At 34.6% G+C, this 19267-nt stretch overlaps 1 protein-coding gene across 4 annotated transcripts in view; it reads left to right on the top strand.

Annotated features, from left to right (window-relative positions):
• Nucleotides 1-961: 961 nt before the first annotated feature.
• The window catches only part of LOC121294133 (pre-B-cell leukemia transcription factor 1), a 67923-nt gene continuing 49617 nt past the window's right edge, over nt 962-19267 (top strand). For 2 of the 4 annotated variants that reach the window (XM_041217718.1, XM_041217717.1), the window contains exons 1-2: nt 962-1536; nt 3487-3560. In XM_041217718.1, coding sequence (XP_041073652.1) covers nt 1352-1536; nt 3487-3560 — 259 coding nt within the window. In that variant the 5' untranslated portion in view covers nt 962-1351. The remainder of the gene's footprint in view (nt 1537-3486; nt 3561-19267) is intronic. The other 2 variants (XM_041217719.1, XM_041217720.1) reach the window with 2 other exon arrangements.

The following is a 19267-nucleotide window of genomic DNA, read 5'->3' as shown; positions in this document are numbered from 1 at the left end:
TATGTGAAACTTTTCTAAATAGGATCTGGCATGTAACCTTAGAATCATAGCATTTTATTAGAAATACTGGAAAGCATAATATTCCAAACAAACAAAGCTGTGAAGGAATCTGATTAGTGCAACCTTTATCCAAATACATTAATACACTAATGTGTAATTTCATATAGGGATCCATAAAAATACCTTTTTATATTGACTAAATTAATATTTAATAACTCTTCTCACATTGCTTGGGCACCACTTATTGTTGTGCATCTGAGGTTTGTTGTCCTTAAACCCAAATATAATAAGTTAATATGTTAAATACACACAGGTGTCTTTCTGTATAAAATATTTCATTCTTTAGTTTTAATGTGATAAACAGATAGCTTAAACTGTTTCTTTCTATTGCTTTCTTTCTATTTTAATAATAATAATAATAATAATAATAATAATAATAATAATAATAATAATAATAATAATAATAATAATAATGCGGCTACTGATGACACAAATACTTCAAAGTTGTAGGTGTATAACATATTTCAAATATATATAATATATATATATATATATATATATATTATGAGTAATATATATTATATATATATATATACATATAAATATATACAGTACTATACTTTATATTATAAAACACTGTCATGGAAATGAAATAGTACTATTTTGTGATTTAGAAAAACCCAAACTGACCATCGCTGTAAAATAACAGGCCATTTCTGTCAATTTTGTTAATTTCAAATTCAGATTCATTAAATCGATACGATGTTGCTATCCACGCCTGTCCTTTTCAAGTGTACCACTTTTATTATTATTATTATTTTTTTATCTTGTAAAAACCCCACCTTCCAGTCCCTTGATTGACGCTATGTAATCAGTACATCGGGGCAGGGCTGGCTTTCCCGACTGTCCAATGACGTTTCGTGGGCGGAGTTTGGTCTCCATACTCTGAGTATGTGTCAGTTCCCAGTTCTGAGCTAAACAAAGCGCTATAGAGAAATAGAACTAACCTGCAAAGAGGGGGCAAAAATCAGGCTTCAGACGCATCAAAACCTTCGAGGAAAAAAGTTTGCATATTCCAGATAGCAGCGCCATCATTATTTAACAGGATTAGCACCCTGATTCAAAGTTGAACCTGTTTTTTGTTTGTTTTTGTTTTTGTTTTTTTGCAGAGCAGGAGTGGCTAAAGGCTGCAGTTCAGATCAGATTTCACTCAGACCAGCTGGGAAAGAGAGGGCTTGCTTTTCCGCTGGTCACACAGAGAGATCCGAAGGAATTTCCAAGGATTTAGCTCCAGCCTGAAGGATAAGTGTTGTTCTCTGTTGGAGGTGACGCAGACGACGAGGAGGTTGAGATGGATGATCAGCCCAGGTTGATGCACTCTCATGCGGGGGTCGGGATGGCTGGACACCCCGGCCTGTCCCAACACATGCAGGATGGCACAGGGACAGACGGTGATGGCAGAAAACAGGACATAGGAGACATTTTACAGCAAATAATGACCATTACAGACCAAAGTCTGGACGAAGCACAGGCCAGGTAACACGGTTATAGCTCATGTTATTTAGTTTTATGTAGGTCTGCTTTCAACAGTTATTGCTTAACAATTAGATAGTATACATCGATGACGATGCTGCACGATTTGCCCATCACAAGTTGGGATGCACAAGTACACAGGATGCACAAGTACCCAGCCGATACAGTAAGCTGGTACTGTTTTGCTATATTGTTGACATAATATCAACAATTATCTTTGTCTGTCATCAACTTTGCATTTAAACGTCCCTATACATGTGATAGCATAGATTAATATTGAACTGCACATGGGGTATGTTTACCAATATCAGTAACTGCCATTCAAAATCAAGCTGCTGGAAATCAGGTCACAATACAACTTAACGTGTTTCTCTCTTCCGTTGTCACTGTTAAGTACTATTAACTTGGTCCCGTAAGGAGCATAACCGCTAATTTATCGGTTTACAATTGTTATTGGCAAAATAAATAGTTACCGGTATCTCTGCAACACGCAGGAAAAATTGGAGAGTGATTAACAGCAGCTTGCTTTAAAAAAAAAAAGTCTGAAACTCATTCAACTTTTTTTTATATTACATTAATAAATGATAAACATTTTAAAGTAGACTTTTCATGTAAATACATGAGCATACAAGAATGATCACGTTTGTTTATACAAAATAAAAATAAAAAATAACTTAACCAATCGCGTCTTTAATATAAATTTAAAAAGTAAAAGTCTAGAGTTTCGGTACAGAAATGCTCGCAGCTTTTCTAAAACGCTTGCTGACCGAGAATTTAGATGAAGAAGTACGAGGCCTTTCCTTGCTGCTTATAGATTATGTAAATACATTGTCAAGGTGTATTGTAATAAAATTAAGGCATTTGCTCGGTAATGTGGACGGGGTCAAGAAGCACGTAAACACGTGTTTTTAAACAAGCATTACAACAACATTGCAAGCTTCAATAAACACGAAAGATACGTTGCTGCGTACTAGTTATAGGATACAACATAGGAACTAGACGAACACGGGCTGTGCTCTGTTTTTGCATCTTTGTTTATACACTTTATAAATTACTAAAGGCTACCAAACCATATACAGAGTATGTAATAAAGTCAAGGCGCTTTAAACAAAGAGTAACGGTATTTGCAGCAGCCTAGGTGCAAATACAGTATCAGAAAGAGCAGACTCACTCCCGCCGGACAAAACCCGCAGCAAAAACGTACACATTCCAATAGAGCATAGCGGTCTCGTTTATTGTTATTATTTATTATCACTATGCTGTCTGAAGAGCCAGTACTATAACAGTCTGTACTTTCCAGTGATTTTTAATTATTTATTAATAATAATAATAATAATAATAATAATAATAATAATAATAATAATAATCTGGGTGTGTTTTGTATAGAAGTACAGTAAAAATAATCCAATAAAAAAGCAAATTCCAAAATATGTGAAATGAGTATGTATAGTCAGGGGAAAACATGACAATAATGTAATAAAAACATGAAAGCAGTTCATTGACAGCATCTGCAGTATGATGATATTTATTATCAAAAGGGAACTAAAAACACAAAATGAGCTCTAGCTAGTAGTTGATATAAACGATCACTTATTTAACTTTTAATTTACAAGAACTCAGTCGCTACTTTATGTGGGAACATTATGGCTCCGAGTTTTGGTTTGAACCTCGGCATATTAAAAGTACTGTCTAACATTTTAAACAATTAGATTAAATAGCGCTCTGAATAGCCAACGGTGTGTGATATATTGTTTTTTTTTTTTGTTATGTATATTATCAAAGTGCTTTAAAATAATCATCGACCACCTGCAATACAATGACTTGTGTAGTAGTTTTTATTTATGAGACAATTAATTTTAATAGCTGACTTTGTTGATGAACACCAAAATGATATTATTATGTTATATAATATAAGATATGGTAATGATTAATATTATTATTTTTTAATTGTAGGAAACATGCGTTAAATTGTCACAGAATGAAGCCTGCTCTTTTCAACGTCTTGTGTGAAATTAAAGAAAAAACAGGTAAATAATCTTTTTTTTTTTTTAAATTTAGAATCGCCATGGCTGTCATACTGTTTTGTAATTAAGGATTCTTTCTTTTCATGAAAGAAGCATCATTATAAATCTTAAATCTTAGTTCTAAATCATAATGTCGGCAGTGGGCCTGCTGTGTTTTTACAACCGACGTTTACAACGAGTTTACAAGCAGATCGGAGAATAACTTTTTTTTTTTTTTCTTCTCCCCATTGTGTTCGTTCAGTGTGCAAAGGTACATTGTTAGTTAGCTAATTCCTCAGCTTTGTATCTGTAAATGGTAAGGTATAAATGTACAGTATAAGAACAGCACATCAATCACAAGGTCTATTAACAACAACAACAACAAAAATGTCTTATATCATGCATGTTCTTGGTTGATACTATAATTGACCATTAGGTTGTATTTCACTGTAGCATGTCTGGGTAATTGTATCATGATACAATTTATAAGAAGAGCAGTATTGCTCAGGGAGGTCAAATATATTACTGTAATTGTGAGGAAGGAGAAGTAATGGTATTATTTTACATTTGCATATGTCTGTGTGTTTTTGTATTGTATGTGCTTTTTTATGACATTTACTTAATAATGCAACATATATAAGTGCTTGCTTAGCTGGCACTGATTAAAGCATTGGATAGAAATGTCATCTTCTATTAGTGGAGAAGTGAGATTTACAATTGGCACCTTCATGATGGGGTTTAGCACTTCAGCACCTTCATGCTACGTTCAGGAGGCATTATCTTTGGTCTTACATTAAGACTAAAGTTATACCTCCCCTCCCGCCTCCCGCTTAATTATTTCTTAGCTAATTAGATGCACCCAAACATGGCAGAGTAGATGGTGCTGTGTATCATGCAGTGTAATCCTTGCAGTAGCACTTCATTTTAAGGTATTGTAGCAAAGCAAAAAAAAATCACCTGAGGAAAACACACACGTGTATATGTACAGCTGCAGCTAACATTCTTGCATACCCTAGAATTTCAGGATTGAGATATTAATTAAAATTTTTAATTATAAACATAATTTAGGTATTTTTTTTAACGTCATGTAATCAAATACATGATGTCAGATAACTACGAAATTATATTGCAGTAGTCTACAGAAATCCATAATAGCAGTACAGTATTTCAAATGTCACATTTTTTAATTTGTGTCAGTTTTTCGTGAAGTATATGGGAAAACTGCAAAGCGGTATATCATTCAATATGTTAACGTCACATTTTTCAGCAGGTTTCATTTGATTTTATGAGAGAAAAATGAGTTAATTCCATAGGATGATGCAAAACTTTTCGCCATAGCTATAGATGTATATGCATCATATAGCCGTTGTTTGCAAAGCTGTGCAGAATTAGTTTAAGGCAGGGGAAACAGCAAGAATGTAAGCCACTGCCGTTTTGTTCAGTGCCAGTGTTCAACACTTGAGGGGACATCCACATATTGTTTTACAATCTCTGTGAACACACAATTCCCATTGTCAGTCTCCCTTATGAGTGACTGAGCCACTTATTGAACTGGTGCTCTGTTGCAGCTTGGCATTTTCCAAGGCTTTGGTACCATTTCATTCGATTGCATTCTGTTGTCACTGCTGTGGTACAAAGGGATTCGCTAACATTTGCTCACCCGTATTGCAGAGTTGTGGAATATGTGACATTTGCTTTTGGGTCTCTGTAGAGTTTTCCGTTCCTGGCTAGCTTAGGAGCGATCTTTACCCAGGCATGTTCTCAGTGTCTCCAGCTGTTATTTTTGTTTTCTTTCTTGTAAGCCAGAGGGAATGCAATACTTGATTTGAAGTTGTATTGAATTGTGTTATTAAATGCAAGCAGTAGGCCTTCAGTACTGTAAGTGATGGAAATTGTAAATAACCATGTAGGCTACAATTGTGGTTTGAAGTTTATGGAATCTGGTGTATTTTATATGTACTTTGTACAATACGGTATGTGCACATGTTTGGTTTTGTTAATACACAGAAATAGTGTAAAGGTCTGTTTTTAAAGAATTTAATTTTTTTTTTTTTTTTTTTTGCCACTTAGACTTATGCATAGATAAAATGTTACATGCACAATTAATACATGCATTACACATCTAAATATATATTATTTTTCATTTGTTTCTTCTGTGAAATGTATTAATTCTATTTATATCTAGTTCAAATTTTTTAAATTTGGTTTTGGTTCACCAAATAGGAGAAGATAGATATTATATCATTTGTGGGGGTGGAGGTGGGGACATGCATCATATTATTCCCTCTTAATTAGCCCCATCGTTGAATATATTGAGATTTCACTGCTGTGAAATGAAGATTGGCACACAGCCAGCAGTGAACAGTTTTGTTTAAAGACCCTGTATTGGCATCCAGTTTTATTGCAGTTCCCCCCCTGGAAAGCAGTGTGAATCGGCCACTGTCTCTGGAGAGCAGGGGGCTTTTGGCCGGTGGCTTTCTTCTCTTTTTTGTTGTTTCTTGAGGTTTCTGGAGGAGTGAAAGAGTTATGCATGATGTTTTACTCCCTGGCGCTTTTTTTGGGGTTCATCCAAAGTTCGTATCCAGATGAAGAACAAAATAGCTTGGACTTTTTCCTGACTGCTCATCCTTACTTTTCTCCCTCCTTAGTCAAGAGGGAATCAACTGCTCTGAGAAAGACTTCCTGTTATTTGAGGAACATTACTCATTCATTATTTACCAGTGTATATAAACATTTTCATTTATTTTGTGCATGTTAGTATTATTATTTTTTAATCCTTAAAATGGAATGCGTTCTTTTAAGAAGTGAGTCTGAGATTATATGATGTATGTTAGAGGCACAGCCAGTGCAGTTGTCTTTCAGATAAGAAGAGTAGGGGGAACCCCAAAGATTTGCTAGAGGGACCCCCCTGTTGTGTTTTTGTTTTACAAGTCAACTGTTTGTGCTGCAGATTTAAAAAGAGATTGCATTCATTCATTTTCAGTGTCTGACAAATACACTCCTGTTTTATGACATTTTGGAGGCAGGTGGTTCTTTAACATTATGCTAATATGAAAGACATCCTTAAATAGTAGCATCTTTGGTTCTTATGTTCTGGTAGATTCTAAAATGTTGCATATAATATAAAAAATGATGTATTTAAAAAATGGGGTTTATTAACACGCAAGATTGATTCTTGCTTCGGTCCGAGGGCGGACGTTTCAGAAATGAAGAGATGCCACTGAAAAATGAAACTGTAATGTCGGATTAAAAGTGACATAATAGAAAATGAATCTGTTTCTAAAGAAAATTATATATATATATATATATATATATATATATATATATATATATATATATATATATAAACAACGTTTTGTGCTACTTATGCCTGGTAAAAATCTATTCTGTTGAATAAACCATGACTTTCCATTCAAGGCTTGCTGCCAACGTTTGCTAAAAAGTCAAGACAAGTTTCCCTTTTAAAAGGAGGCAGTGGCCTTATTTTTCTTGGCTAGTGACCACCACAGTGCAAAACTGCCAAATACCAGCGAGTCTACATACTTTTCTGAAAGGTCGTCTCCTCAAACACCTAGGAGATTCAGCACCCTTCTTAGGCTTGTTAAGTCTGGTTCTAAAACTATGCCAACTCCACGATGCTTTGAAAATGTCATACCCTCACTACTGATTTGTGTTTAGGGTGAAGTTTCAGCATGTATTACATGGAGTTGGAAGTTCAACCATCAAATACACAAAACTGGTTAGCCTTTACTTGTGTATATAAACCACTGTTCATATCTGTAGCGGTGATTGAAAATACTGTACAAAGTGGGTTTTTTTTGTCATTATACCAATGACAGTAAAATACAGCAGTCTATGTCAAACTGTATTGCATTCCTAAACCCAGTTTATTTATTTATTTTTTTTTTTTTTTAAAGAAATATTCTCTAAATAACGCAGCTTTGTGATTTGAGCCCGCTTTCTGTTCTAGTTTATTGAGGAACATTTTTATAAGACTTTCATCCTTATTGGATATTATCCTGTTATTTGTTTTATCCTTGTTTTAACAATATCTAATCGAATGGCTCTTTAGAGCAGACTGCTGGATCTTAATTTTGTTTTGGACCGACTCTGTGTTTAATTTGCAAATGTCTATAGGACTATGCTAGTCTCTCCAGTTCTGTACTGTTCCTAATGTATCCCTGGCGAGTAACTCAAGAGAACGCATTCAGTCTGCAGTGCACATGTTCATTTGAAAGATACAGGACTGTATTGCTGTGAACACAAGTGCAGATAGTTTTTAAAGTCTGAGATTACACTGATGTACATGCATGCCCAGAGTAATATTCCTTTATGTAATTGTGCAGTGAAGTCAGAAGTAATGATCATGGGCTTTAGTCTCAAAGCTTTAACTCGTGAGTTTTTATGAATACAATAATATGTCACATTAATGAAACTTCACAAATGTTGACCGTAGTGAATACTGGGTCTTATTTATGAACAATAAGGAGATTTTTGAAGGCATACACTCCTCTGTCAATAGAGAAGTTAGAACTGTTATACAAAGATCATTAACTTGCAGACAGCATTAACAGCTGAACATAAATTATTGACTTGTTGTGCCACTAGCCTCCTAGTAAATGTGGTACATGTTTGCTGCATAGAGACTCTTGCTTTCTTTGAGAGAATGGGTTTGAGCAGCTGCCAGCTCTAGCAGGACCGGGTGCTATTGACAGGCTGAGCAGAAACTTCAGCTTGTGACCTTTCACTGTATTTTTTATATAGACTCACTGAAAGAATGACAATGTGGCATTAAAGAAATTTAAATAACAAACAGGTTTAAAGGCATTTTTGCAAGTTTTAAAAAAACAAACAAAAAGAAAAACAGTTCTAATATTACTCCAATTACTCTTTGCTTGTTTGTATAGTTTGTACAAGTTGAGTTTCAGGTTTTTCAAAGGTTAAGATAATTTAAAGTTAGCCGAGGCTCACTTGTGCGGAAACATTCTGGATTCTGACACGTGCTGGCTGGCATATCTCAGTGTTGGGTTTCAGACCTGTGTGTAGTGTAGTGGTTGTTTTTTTGATTGTTTGTTTTAAGAGCGCACAGTAAGAGAATATGGCTATATTGTTAGGAGGCTTTATGATGTTCCTGCTTTCACATTTACCAGTTTCATCAGATAAACAAAAAATAAATCTAAATCTCAACATCCATGATAGGCTGTTTTCATTTTATTATTACAAATTGTTTTTGCTGTTGAAAACCATTAGTTTAAACTTTTATGTTTAGTTATTTATTGAAAAAAACAACCGAAAAAGCAAATTTATTCAGGACAATGCAGACAAGCTGATAGTTCTTCACACAAAAAGTTATTAATATAAAAGGTGGGTCCTTACATCACTGTTGTGTGTTGCCACTTTTGACCTGCAGATTAATAATTAAATAAACAGCCAGTAGACATATTGACGTTACTATTTTCATGCAGTATTTCTTGTATTTTGTTACGTGTTCATGCCATCATTTTACAATTGTTCAATTTGTTAAATGCTTTAATACACAACAAAACTCAAAAAGCATGGATTGGACACAGTTACCTATTAGCACCCCCAAAAGCTTTTCATACGGTGTGGTTAACAGGTGAAATCTCCATCCAAAAAAATTGAAGCCCATTTGTGAAAAAATAACATTCCCTTATGAAATATGGAAGAAGTCCTTCATTTTAACTTAAGCTTGAACTTGTTGCTACATAATAATAATAATAATAATAATAATAATAATAATAATAATAAAAATAAAAATAAAGCAGCTTGTCATAATGTCTGTATCAGTATTTCTTGCCTTATTTTGACATTCTCCTTTTAAGTACAATGTCTCTGGTCTTTGGGAAATCCCCAGTGCTCCCCTAACTCCATTTGCCTTGTTTCCTGTAAATTGCAAATCTGAGATCGTTTAAATATGGTTACAAGAATAACTTGTATTGATAAAGAAATACCTATTGATATAACTTTGTTAACTGTTCCCTGTGGTGTGAGTTGTAGAAAGACATTTCTGTGTTTTTCTTGGGGCTAGGTTCAGATTATATAGTCTGTAGGTCAGTGGTAATCTTATTAGACCTTTGCTTGCATAAGGACAATTAGCTACAATGAAAGACTATAATGTATATAGAGTACAGAACCATTTCTAATTAGAACAGTCTTTCAGAAGCTCTAATCATTATGCATTGTTAATCCAGACAATTAAAGAAAGAACGAAAATAAAACAACTTGGCATTTTTGCTTTTAGCTGTTTTGTCATATTAATGCTATTTCTAGTAAGTTGAGGTGTGGCTAGTGGATTAAAATACAGGATAAGAATCATTTTCCTAGAACTTATACTGGTACCTGTAGTTTTTCCATGCTTTTTTGGAAGAATTATTGCAAATTTAGACATGTAAATGTAAACATCTGGAGATATGCTCTTGTAACTACAGTTTATTTTATTTTTCTTCCAGGTGGTTGATATAGATATTAAACATCAATGAAAAGGGCTATACTAGTCATGGCTGTTTCTTATTTGCCATAAAACTCAACATTGGACGTGACTCTCGAAACAAAGTTGTCTATTTGATAAACTGTTGTGTTTTTTTAAAAACAGTACCATGATCTACAGGTCATGTCTGAGTAAAGTAATGTTGTGTTGTTGGTGGCACACGTCTATCTGCTTGTTGAAGACATTTTCTACTGTCTATAGTAATATGACTTTTAAGCAAGGTTACTAAAATGTATCTACAAAACCAAACTCTCCACTGACTGTATGTGCAAAAATACATTTCATTCCAGGTAAAATTCCTGTGAAATGATCCAATTTCACACAACCAACATAGTTTGTGACATTTATGCTGTATATTGATGGTTAATATCTCATACAGCATCTCCAGTATCGGGCCTGGTACGACAATGGTTTTCAGTATTCAGCTGGAGAGCTGTGACATCCCTATTGTAATATTTTGCTGCCTATGTATGCAATTCTGTGTGGACGGGGGTGAAGTTCATGATTGGAATAACCCCATACCGTATGAAAGAAATATTTTATTGGGATTTGTTCATTTTGTTGTAGCATCTCAAGTTGGGATTCTGAATGGAGAGCTGAGTTTAATGTGGGATTGACAAGGGAAGTTTCTAAAATGTAAAAAAATATAAAATGCCTCAATTTGCTTATTTTTCTTTCTTTTTAAAAAAAAAAAAACTAACTTGAGCAAAATGCCCAATTTTCTTGAAGTCTTTGTTTAAATTGTATTCGGTTACAGGCCTTGGGGAGGGACTCATTTCTAAGTATGACTAGCAGCATGATGTAATGTTATTTTTCATGAGTGAAAAGAGAGTATTTTACAGCGGTCAGCAGAATAATGGCTGATGTTGGTAAAATGAGTCAAAGATCTAATTTATATTACTGAATGCATTGTTAGAGGGGTTTCAATCCAATCAGCGGATCAGCACCTGTCTATTGTTACTAGAGTTGAGTCTGTAATAAAGATGTAATGTCCCATTACAGTTTTTGCTTGCTGGAACACAGTGGGCTAATGCAGGGTGCAACAAATGTACAGTACATAAACTTGTGCAGTGGTCAGTTAGCTTCTAATTGAAATTAGCTTGCAAGTTCTTTATTTGAGACAAAACAAAAATCATGTACAGAGCATGTGCAGTGCTGAAAAGAAACAGAGGAGGCGGGAAATGTGCCAGAATAGAATGAACATTTAGATTTAGATAGATCAATTTTATTTAAAACTATAAAAACTGAACATAATTATTATTATTTTTTTTCCAGTGGCGAGTTATCTAGAAGCATTTTCAGTAATTTGCTGTTGGACAGACCCATAAACTATACAGATAACAGCATAACATACAAAAATACTTTATTGTAATGTATAAGACAGACTCTCTAGTCAATAAAATGCATAAATTAATAAAATTAATAAACTGCTGTTCTCATTATTCTAATAGAGTGGCATTTACCAACTTCTTATTAATTTTCGCATTCACGCACTCCTTATGACTGTGCTCCGATTATGGCTAACAATAATGATTTAAATATGCAAAGTAGAATTTAAAAGAATGCACTTGACATATGCTTCAACATTAGTAAGAGGCTGCTTTCTCTCTTTTTATTTTAATCAGAAAAGTAGCTGTATTAATCCATATATTAACAGTTAAATTGTCACGCTTCAGTGATGGCATAATGCATTTTGTGTTCGGTTATTGCCAAGCTTAAAATCAAAACTCACGCACAATTAGGACACCTTATAAATTATGCAAATTATCACTGCCGTAATTGAGACATGTTAATCATATTTTGGGAGCTTAATTACAGAAATATATAACTGCGGATGTGATTTGATAATTAACTGTGACAACAAGTTAGTAGTAAAATGATTGTTTCTGTACCGATTGGTTTTGAAACTCTTTGGGCCAGCTGTTTAAGTCAGGTCTGCAAGGTAATCAGAGTTTAACTTCTAGCTAAGGAAGCTGACATCTTTTCAAATGGCTGTCCCACATAAGCCTTTTTTTGTCAAATTGTGGCTTTTTCTTCTGAGTCATTAACTCTGAAGGATGTTTGATTTATTTGATTACTTTGAAATCATTGCAGCCATCTTTACAGAAAGAGGGGTGTGTGCGCGTGTATACAGGGTCTATACTTTAAAAACATGGTTGAATTTAATTGCTCACACAATTTATAGATAGATATAGTTTATTAAATGTTGATGTCACAAGATGGTAAAATGGTTATTAATTTGGGATTTCATCAATCCCCAAACAATAACCATTTTCTCATATACTTTATTTTATATCACTAAATCCATTGTGTTTGATAAGTTGAATACGTTTATTTCTGTATTTAACTGATGATATAAACTAACCATTGAGATTGACAGGTTTCTTTTTGCTTTTGTCAGATGCCTATGCTCTCAAATCCTTGTACAGGTTGGAAGGCTTATGTAGTTCTAGAGATGAGCCCAGCAGTTAATTCACAATTTTTATCTCTGCTACTGAATGCCCAGTAGGTATTTGACTCGCTCCCTGTGCAAAATAAGATAGCATTATATTAGATAGGATTACCAGCTGTAGTTCTGAACAGTATTTGTTATTAATTGCTAAGTTTATAATTTGTTGTGGGGTGTAGTGTATTTTAATTTAAATTAAATGTTAACTTAGTTTTTTTTTCCATACAGTTCTATGCAACATTAGTAAAAAAATACCCTCTTTTTTATTTAATTTTCTGAATATGTTGCAAATGTATTAAAATCCACAAATGTGTTAGGTACGTTAAATTTAACAGCCAGTGCCAGTTTTGAATGTGGTTGCCATACCAACACCCCAGGAGTTCATTTTCTTTAATTCAGGGGTTGCAATCTCATTTCCTTCCCTCCCTGCTGCTCGGTTTGAACGTGAGTGCAGAATCTATATAAAAGAGCTTAACCACCAAAGCATTGAAACGCAGAGCTGGAAGAAGCCCTTCTCAGTACGACTTAGTAAAAATGACACAAATTAATATACACTGCTTAAACCAGACCAAGATTAATGGTTCTCTTTCACAGCAGCTTAGTCCAACAGTCACTCGCCATGAGCTTGTTGGACAAAATCAACACTAATCAACATTTATTCGTCTTTTGCCCTCGGCTCCGAGGAGTGAGAGCGGACTGCTCAGTTTCCCCGTTCATCTCGCTGCGCTTTTCACCTTCCATCCAGCCTTGCCATATATCACCCCTCCACGCTGCACCACTCCTTATAGAAAGGCATGCTTCTTACTATCAGGGTACATTAGAGACCTAATAGATTTTCTCTTTTAATTTATGTCTAATATTTTACAATGCAAATGCATTTTCATCAATAGCATTTTGGCATAGCATAGCTGTATGCTATAGTAAATGTGATACAGTATATCTGTCAACTGTAAAGGTCATATCCACATACATTTGGGTCTGTACAGTATGCTGTTTTTGTGGGTTATGCACACGTGTTTTTTTACTGATTATTTTCTGGTTGTTCTGAGGCTTTATCTACTGTGATAACTGGTTCTTCTACATGCAGTGTTGTTTAATTGTAGTTTCTTTCTTTATCGTTTTCTCCTCTCAAAAGGATGTTCTTTTACTGTATGCTTCATAGTTGAAATTTGGGTAAAGCAAAGATATCTGTAAAAATACATACAGAAATAAAAAGATGTTTTATATAAAAAATCTTGAATTCAGGAGACTAACGCGCTTGCTATTTTCTAAAGCAGCGCTCCCAGTTATGATATGGGTGCAACCGTTTTGATTGGAGTCTTCTGCAGGTTGAGGGTACCTACATTCTTTTTTTCTTCTGGAAACTGGTTAATATCAGATGTATATTAATATGTTTTATGCTCACATTCATTACCCAAAAGTGATGTAATGTAAAATTCAAACGTGTGTTGGGGGGGTTGGTGGGGGTGGTTGTGGGGTATATCAGTAATTGAAAGTAATGAAGCTGTCTAAATGAGATGTGCTACTCCGTGTTTTATGCTAATTTATGTTAATACAAACACTTTTGTTATAATTTTGAACCCTCAAATACTGGAATAAACAAAGGCAGGCCCATAGATTGGCAGTGCTAATGCAGTGATTGTGATACATATATAAATATAAAGTCATGGCCTTCACCATTTATAGTCATTGGTTATTCAGTTACACCACTAATCTGCAGTACAGACACAATGCAAAATATCACTGGATTAGATGTATGTCTGTTAATACACACTACAGCCAGAGTTTGCAAAATTCACACTAATTACAAATGCTAATCTATAGGAGTGGCAGACTGCTGTTTCTCATTGTATTCCATTACCTCCCCATGGTGAAAATACTGCCACCAGGCTCTGGGAAATGAAGGTTAGCGTGTGGACCAACTAGAAACACTGCCATGAAGAAGGTTGAATTTCATATTAAAAATCCAGTGCTTTAGAAGGGAATACCAGTCTCTAATCATTGAAGTGAATACTTAGTATAATCAGTATGTGTAATACATAATATCAGATATATAGTCTGGATCGATCACAGAAAATCCTACATTTTCTTCTCTGTGATTTGATAACCTTAATGCTAACCCTATCCCCCACAGAATTCATGTACGTTTTACCTTTTAGTTCATTCTGTATCGAGCGTCCAGACATTCACCTGAGTTACATAATATTGCTCCCAGTGTTGTGTGTGTTTATCACTGTGTGGGGTTAAATGTTTATTATTAGGGTGACCAGATGTCCCGGTTTAGTTGGGACAGTTCCGGTATCCCGACATTTTTCTGAAAATCTTAAAGGCCTGGTTTTGTCGAAATAATGTTTCCTATATAACTTAGTTAATGGCACCAGCAGTGGGGAAGAAAAAAACAAAACCAAAAAATGGTAATCAAGGACATTATTTTTATAAAGTGATTAGCACAGACATACATGCTTTTTCCTCAGTGCGCCATGTGGTTTCATTTAGTTTCTATTCAATATGAATCTACAATTGTGTAATAAGATAATTTTGCAGCTGTTTAGCTCTGGCAGGATTTAGCCCAGACACTAGCCAGAGCAGTGAGTCCATCAGGTTAAAACACATCAACAGCGTCAATAAATAGAAGCATCCTGTCACAGTGAGTAAAAGAAGAAAGAAAAAGGCCAAAAAGTAAATGTATTTTTAATGATGATCTACAGAATTATTATTATTATTATTATTATTATTATTATTATTATTATTATTATTATTATTATTATTATTAATAAACTCAATATAAAAGTAACTATGTATATAACACAACATGGCAAGTTAAACTAATTAACCACAGTCATACACCCTTGAGTGTACTTACATTAGCTAGCTGCTTAAAAGATAACACTAAGAGTAAGTATTTAAATAACCATTAAAATAGCCTATGTTTAAATTAGTTTTATCAATTATTTAACAGTGTGTCCTGGTTTTGAGCTTTGAAAATCTGGTTACCCTATTGTGGCACTACAGCCCTCGTAGTATATTTTAAAAAGTACTGGATACCTGTAATAAAATCTGACAAATTCAGTGATCTGCAGTTTCTGTTTGTTTTGTCATTTCGTACTAAAGTGTTTGGTGGCAAATGATTCTGAAGTCCTTGTTTCCAAAGTATGCTGAAATGTCTAAATGTGCCCAAAACCTCACTGGTCATTATCACATTTGTTGTTTATTTTGCCATAATTAAAATGCAATCCCCATCTGCCATTTGTTTTAAATATATCTTGTGACACAATAAAGTTTCTCTTTGTTTTCAATGACCTCCTCCGCCGATGCTCGGATTTCTGTCTGTTTTTTTTTTTTTTTTTTCTTGTGTTCTTCCTGGTCTTTTCCACTTTTAGCAGACTGTTAGCTTCTTCGGTATCACACACACACACACACACACACACACACACACACACACACACACACACGTACAGATAGATAGATTACATATATATTTGAAACTGCAGTAATTGGCTATTTGATATTCAGGTCAAATTCTGTATTAACAAAGATATGTTTTTTTTTTTAGTAATATTTGTGTATCTGTAACAGTACTGGGCAATGGAGATTCTGTAGCTTTGTATTTTGGTCATTTTGAAAAATGATATTATGGTACAGTTATATTGTATCTGGCTTTTTTTTTTTTTTTTTTTTTGTTCTATAAAAACTGTCAAATAAACTGCTGTTTATTATTTTATATAAAATTTTCTAGTGCGATTACTTCTAGTAAAAAGTAACACCAAGCGTGCAGGTCTTTTTATTCAGTAGGCACTTGTAGTTTCTGTGCAAAAGAAAATCTGCATAAAACTAGTGTTCAACATTTGGCTCGCTTCCCAGTTAAGACATGAATGACATCACAGGTAGCTGATATCGCAGCGGGATTAAATAAATGACCTTTCGCATGGGCCAGTGCTTGGCATGGTAAATTGGCAGCAAAGGCACATAAAAGAGATGTTTTCAGACCAGCAAAGAGTGCAGCACAAAAGAATGCTTAAAGGTGTAGTCCCCTCTCCACTATTAACATGAGTTTTCTAGGGAGGGGTTTCCCTGTAAGACCATGGTAAAAGAACCGTCAGTCCTGTAGGTTTTACCTGTTAAATGTTAGCAATATAAGTAGGATCATAACTTATTCCAGCTATATTGCTGCACTAATTGACCACTTCATTAGGATCGCCTTACATTTGCATAAGAAAGTGGAACTGTACTACAGTAGATCATTGTTGGCTACCAAACTTAGCAAATAAATGTTTTTTTGTTTTAAGCATACCTATGAAATATTATTCAGTATTTCATGTCAATGTTCTATTTTGAACACTCCCTTTGTATCTCATATGGTAACAGCTATCGGCCTGCGTCCTTCCCTCTGCCAGGTTGCCATTGTTTGTTATGCACAGTTAAGTCCTGCCGATATTCTAGTTTTTGCATAATCTGCATTATCATATTCAACCTCCTCTGCTTTGCACAACTTTGGATTTGTGGCCTGTTGTTTTGCATGTGTGCAAGAGAAAGGAGGAGGGGGCTTCCTGCAGGGAAGAGTTTCTGATTACTTTGACCTTGTGTAATGCCAAACTACTGTAACCACGCTGCATTTGAATTCTTGAAGATGCAGAATTATTTACTACAGTAACTCATTGATGTTGGCTTTGTGAGGTCTTGTTAAACACCTGGGGGTGTATTGGAGACACTCTTCAGTGTTTGTAGGCTGAATGGCTTAGATGTTAACCTGTTCTCCTTTACCAGTAAGTAATATTGGTAAAGGAGTTGGAGAATATTGGTAGAGGCTTGAATATTTCTGTTGTAGTGCTGGCAGTGAGGTTGAAAAGTTGCCTAATATTGGATGTATAAGGCAGCTAGGGAATGTGGGATGACCCTCCTGGAAATTAAAGGGTTGGGAGATATGCCAAACTTCAACAGGAAATATCCATCCAAATAGAAAAAAAATCACAGATTTATCTATGTTAAGTTACATTCTACGAGCAATTAAAAAGAAAAAGAAAGAACAGCTATTATTAAATCATGCTAATTTACTGACGAGATCGAGCAGTGTGTATTTCTCATTCCGATATTGTGCTTCTCGAGGTGCAGCTATGGTTTGTAATTCATCTATGCAAAGTGTCTTTGACTTCATGTACTTTGCACTTGACTAGCAATCCACGCTGTCACGGTAAGGAGAAACTGCAGCAATTTAAAAAGACCAATTTCACAGGATTCTTGTGGTGGTTTTGAAAATCTTTCCTCAAGTCAAAAGGCAAAAAAAAAGGTGCTTGGATGTTATCGATAGATTAATATTCCAACAACGGAACAGATACGAAAAAGGGGCTAAGAGCTTGTAGGATAGTTTAACCTTGATAAAACAGTTGTTTCAATGAGGTTGATTTTCTCCCATCTATCTTAATCCATCATAGCACAGCTGAAGTATGCAAATGAAGCTAACTGATAGGAGTACAGTGCAGTTAAATGGAGCGTTTCAAATGTTCTGCGTACCACACTGACAGGCTGATACTACTTACTGTCCAAATTTAGTGCATCTGCTGTGAGGCTTTTTCCTTTGCTTTAAAGATAAATAGTTTACAAATATAGGGTCTTATAAAATAAAATAATCTTTCTACCACCCAATATATGTTTTTATTTATTTATTTTATTCACCCCATTCCCGTGCTACAGTACAGTACCAAGCAATATATTTACAATACGGCACTAAATAAGCTTTCTGAAGAGCACTCTTTGCTACAGTAACCTGACCTGAGAATTGTATTGCACAAATACTGTGAGGAGTAGTCTGCAAGTTACTGTATATTCCTACATGTCTTGGACATTCTGAAACAGATCAAACTGATCTCTTGCAATTCCCTATAATTATTGACAGTGACGTTTTTAAGAAATCATGTAGAAAGGGTCACAGGAACAACCCCATGTATGTTTTAGCAAGGGAACTGCTGGCATCTTAGTCACATGTGTTTTCCTGTGTATTAAACTAATATTTTAAGACCTGTGTTTCTATAGAGCAGTTTTATGAGTCCAGTCCCTTACAATGAGGCCAGTACGGTCCCAAAGGGATATCTCTAAGGGGAATGCGGTTTAAACAGCAGGTGGCATTAGTTTACATTCCCAGTTTTTTTGTTTTAGTTACAGTGTGTTTTTTTTTTTTGTAACATCTACACTATCTTTTAAATTACATTGTTTTAAATACTAAAATAATAAAAAAGATTGAAAAAGGGTGCATGATATGAAGGTGTATTTAAAAGACCCATCAATGGAATGGGTACTAATCCATACTAATACAACAATAATACCTTCTTGGCACCAGCGCTTCATAGTGAAGCCAGTATTAGAGAGCTACTGTATGGTACTTGATTGAAGCTAATTAGAATTTGTGTGCCATTATATTTGATGCCCTTTGAGCTTCTGATCCCGAAGAATGTGGTTATGTAACCCTTATTCCTGGTATGAGAGTTATTGTTTTTGTTTTTTTTTAGATGTGTGGATGTACACCTGGACACACTTGAACAGAATTGAGGCTCTGTGACATTAACAGCCTCCTAAAGAATGCTTTTCTCTGTTGTAGTCAGTCAGAGAGATGTTTAGTAAAGATCCTTGCTTGTGACTCCAAACAGTAAATGTTAAAAGGCAATGCTTCTTCTAGTCTGGGTGAGTGTAATGATTTGAAAGTGTAATTAAATTGTGTGTGAAGGCATTGAAAAATGCACATCAATCTGATAAGCTTCAGGGAAATATATATATATATATATA

The sequence above is a fragment of the Polyodon spathula genome, chromosome 18 (genome assembly GCF_017654505.1).
Source record: "Polyodon spathula isolate WHYD16114869_AA chromosome 18, ASM1765450v1, whole genome shotgun sequence".
NCBI classification, from domain to species: Eukaryota; Metazoa; Chordata; class Actinopteri; order Acipenseriformes; family Polyodontidae; genus Polyodon; species Polyodon spathula.
The sequence above is the reverse complement of the archived record's forward strand: the minus strand, read 5'-3'. Positions and strand labels throughout refer to the sequence as shown.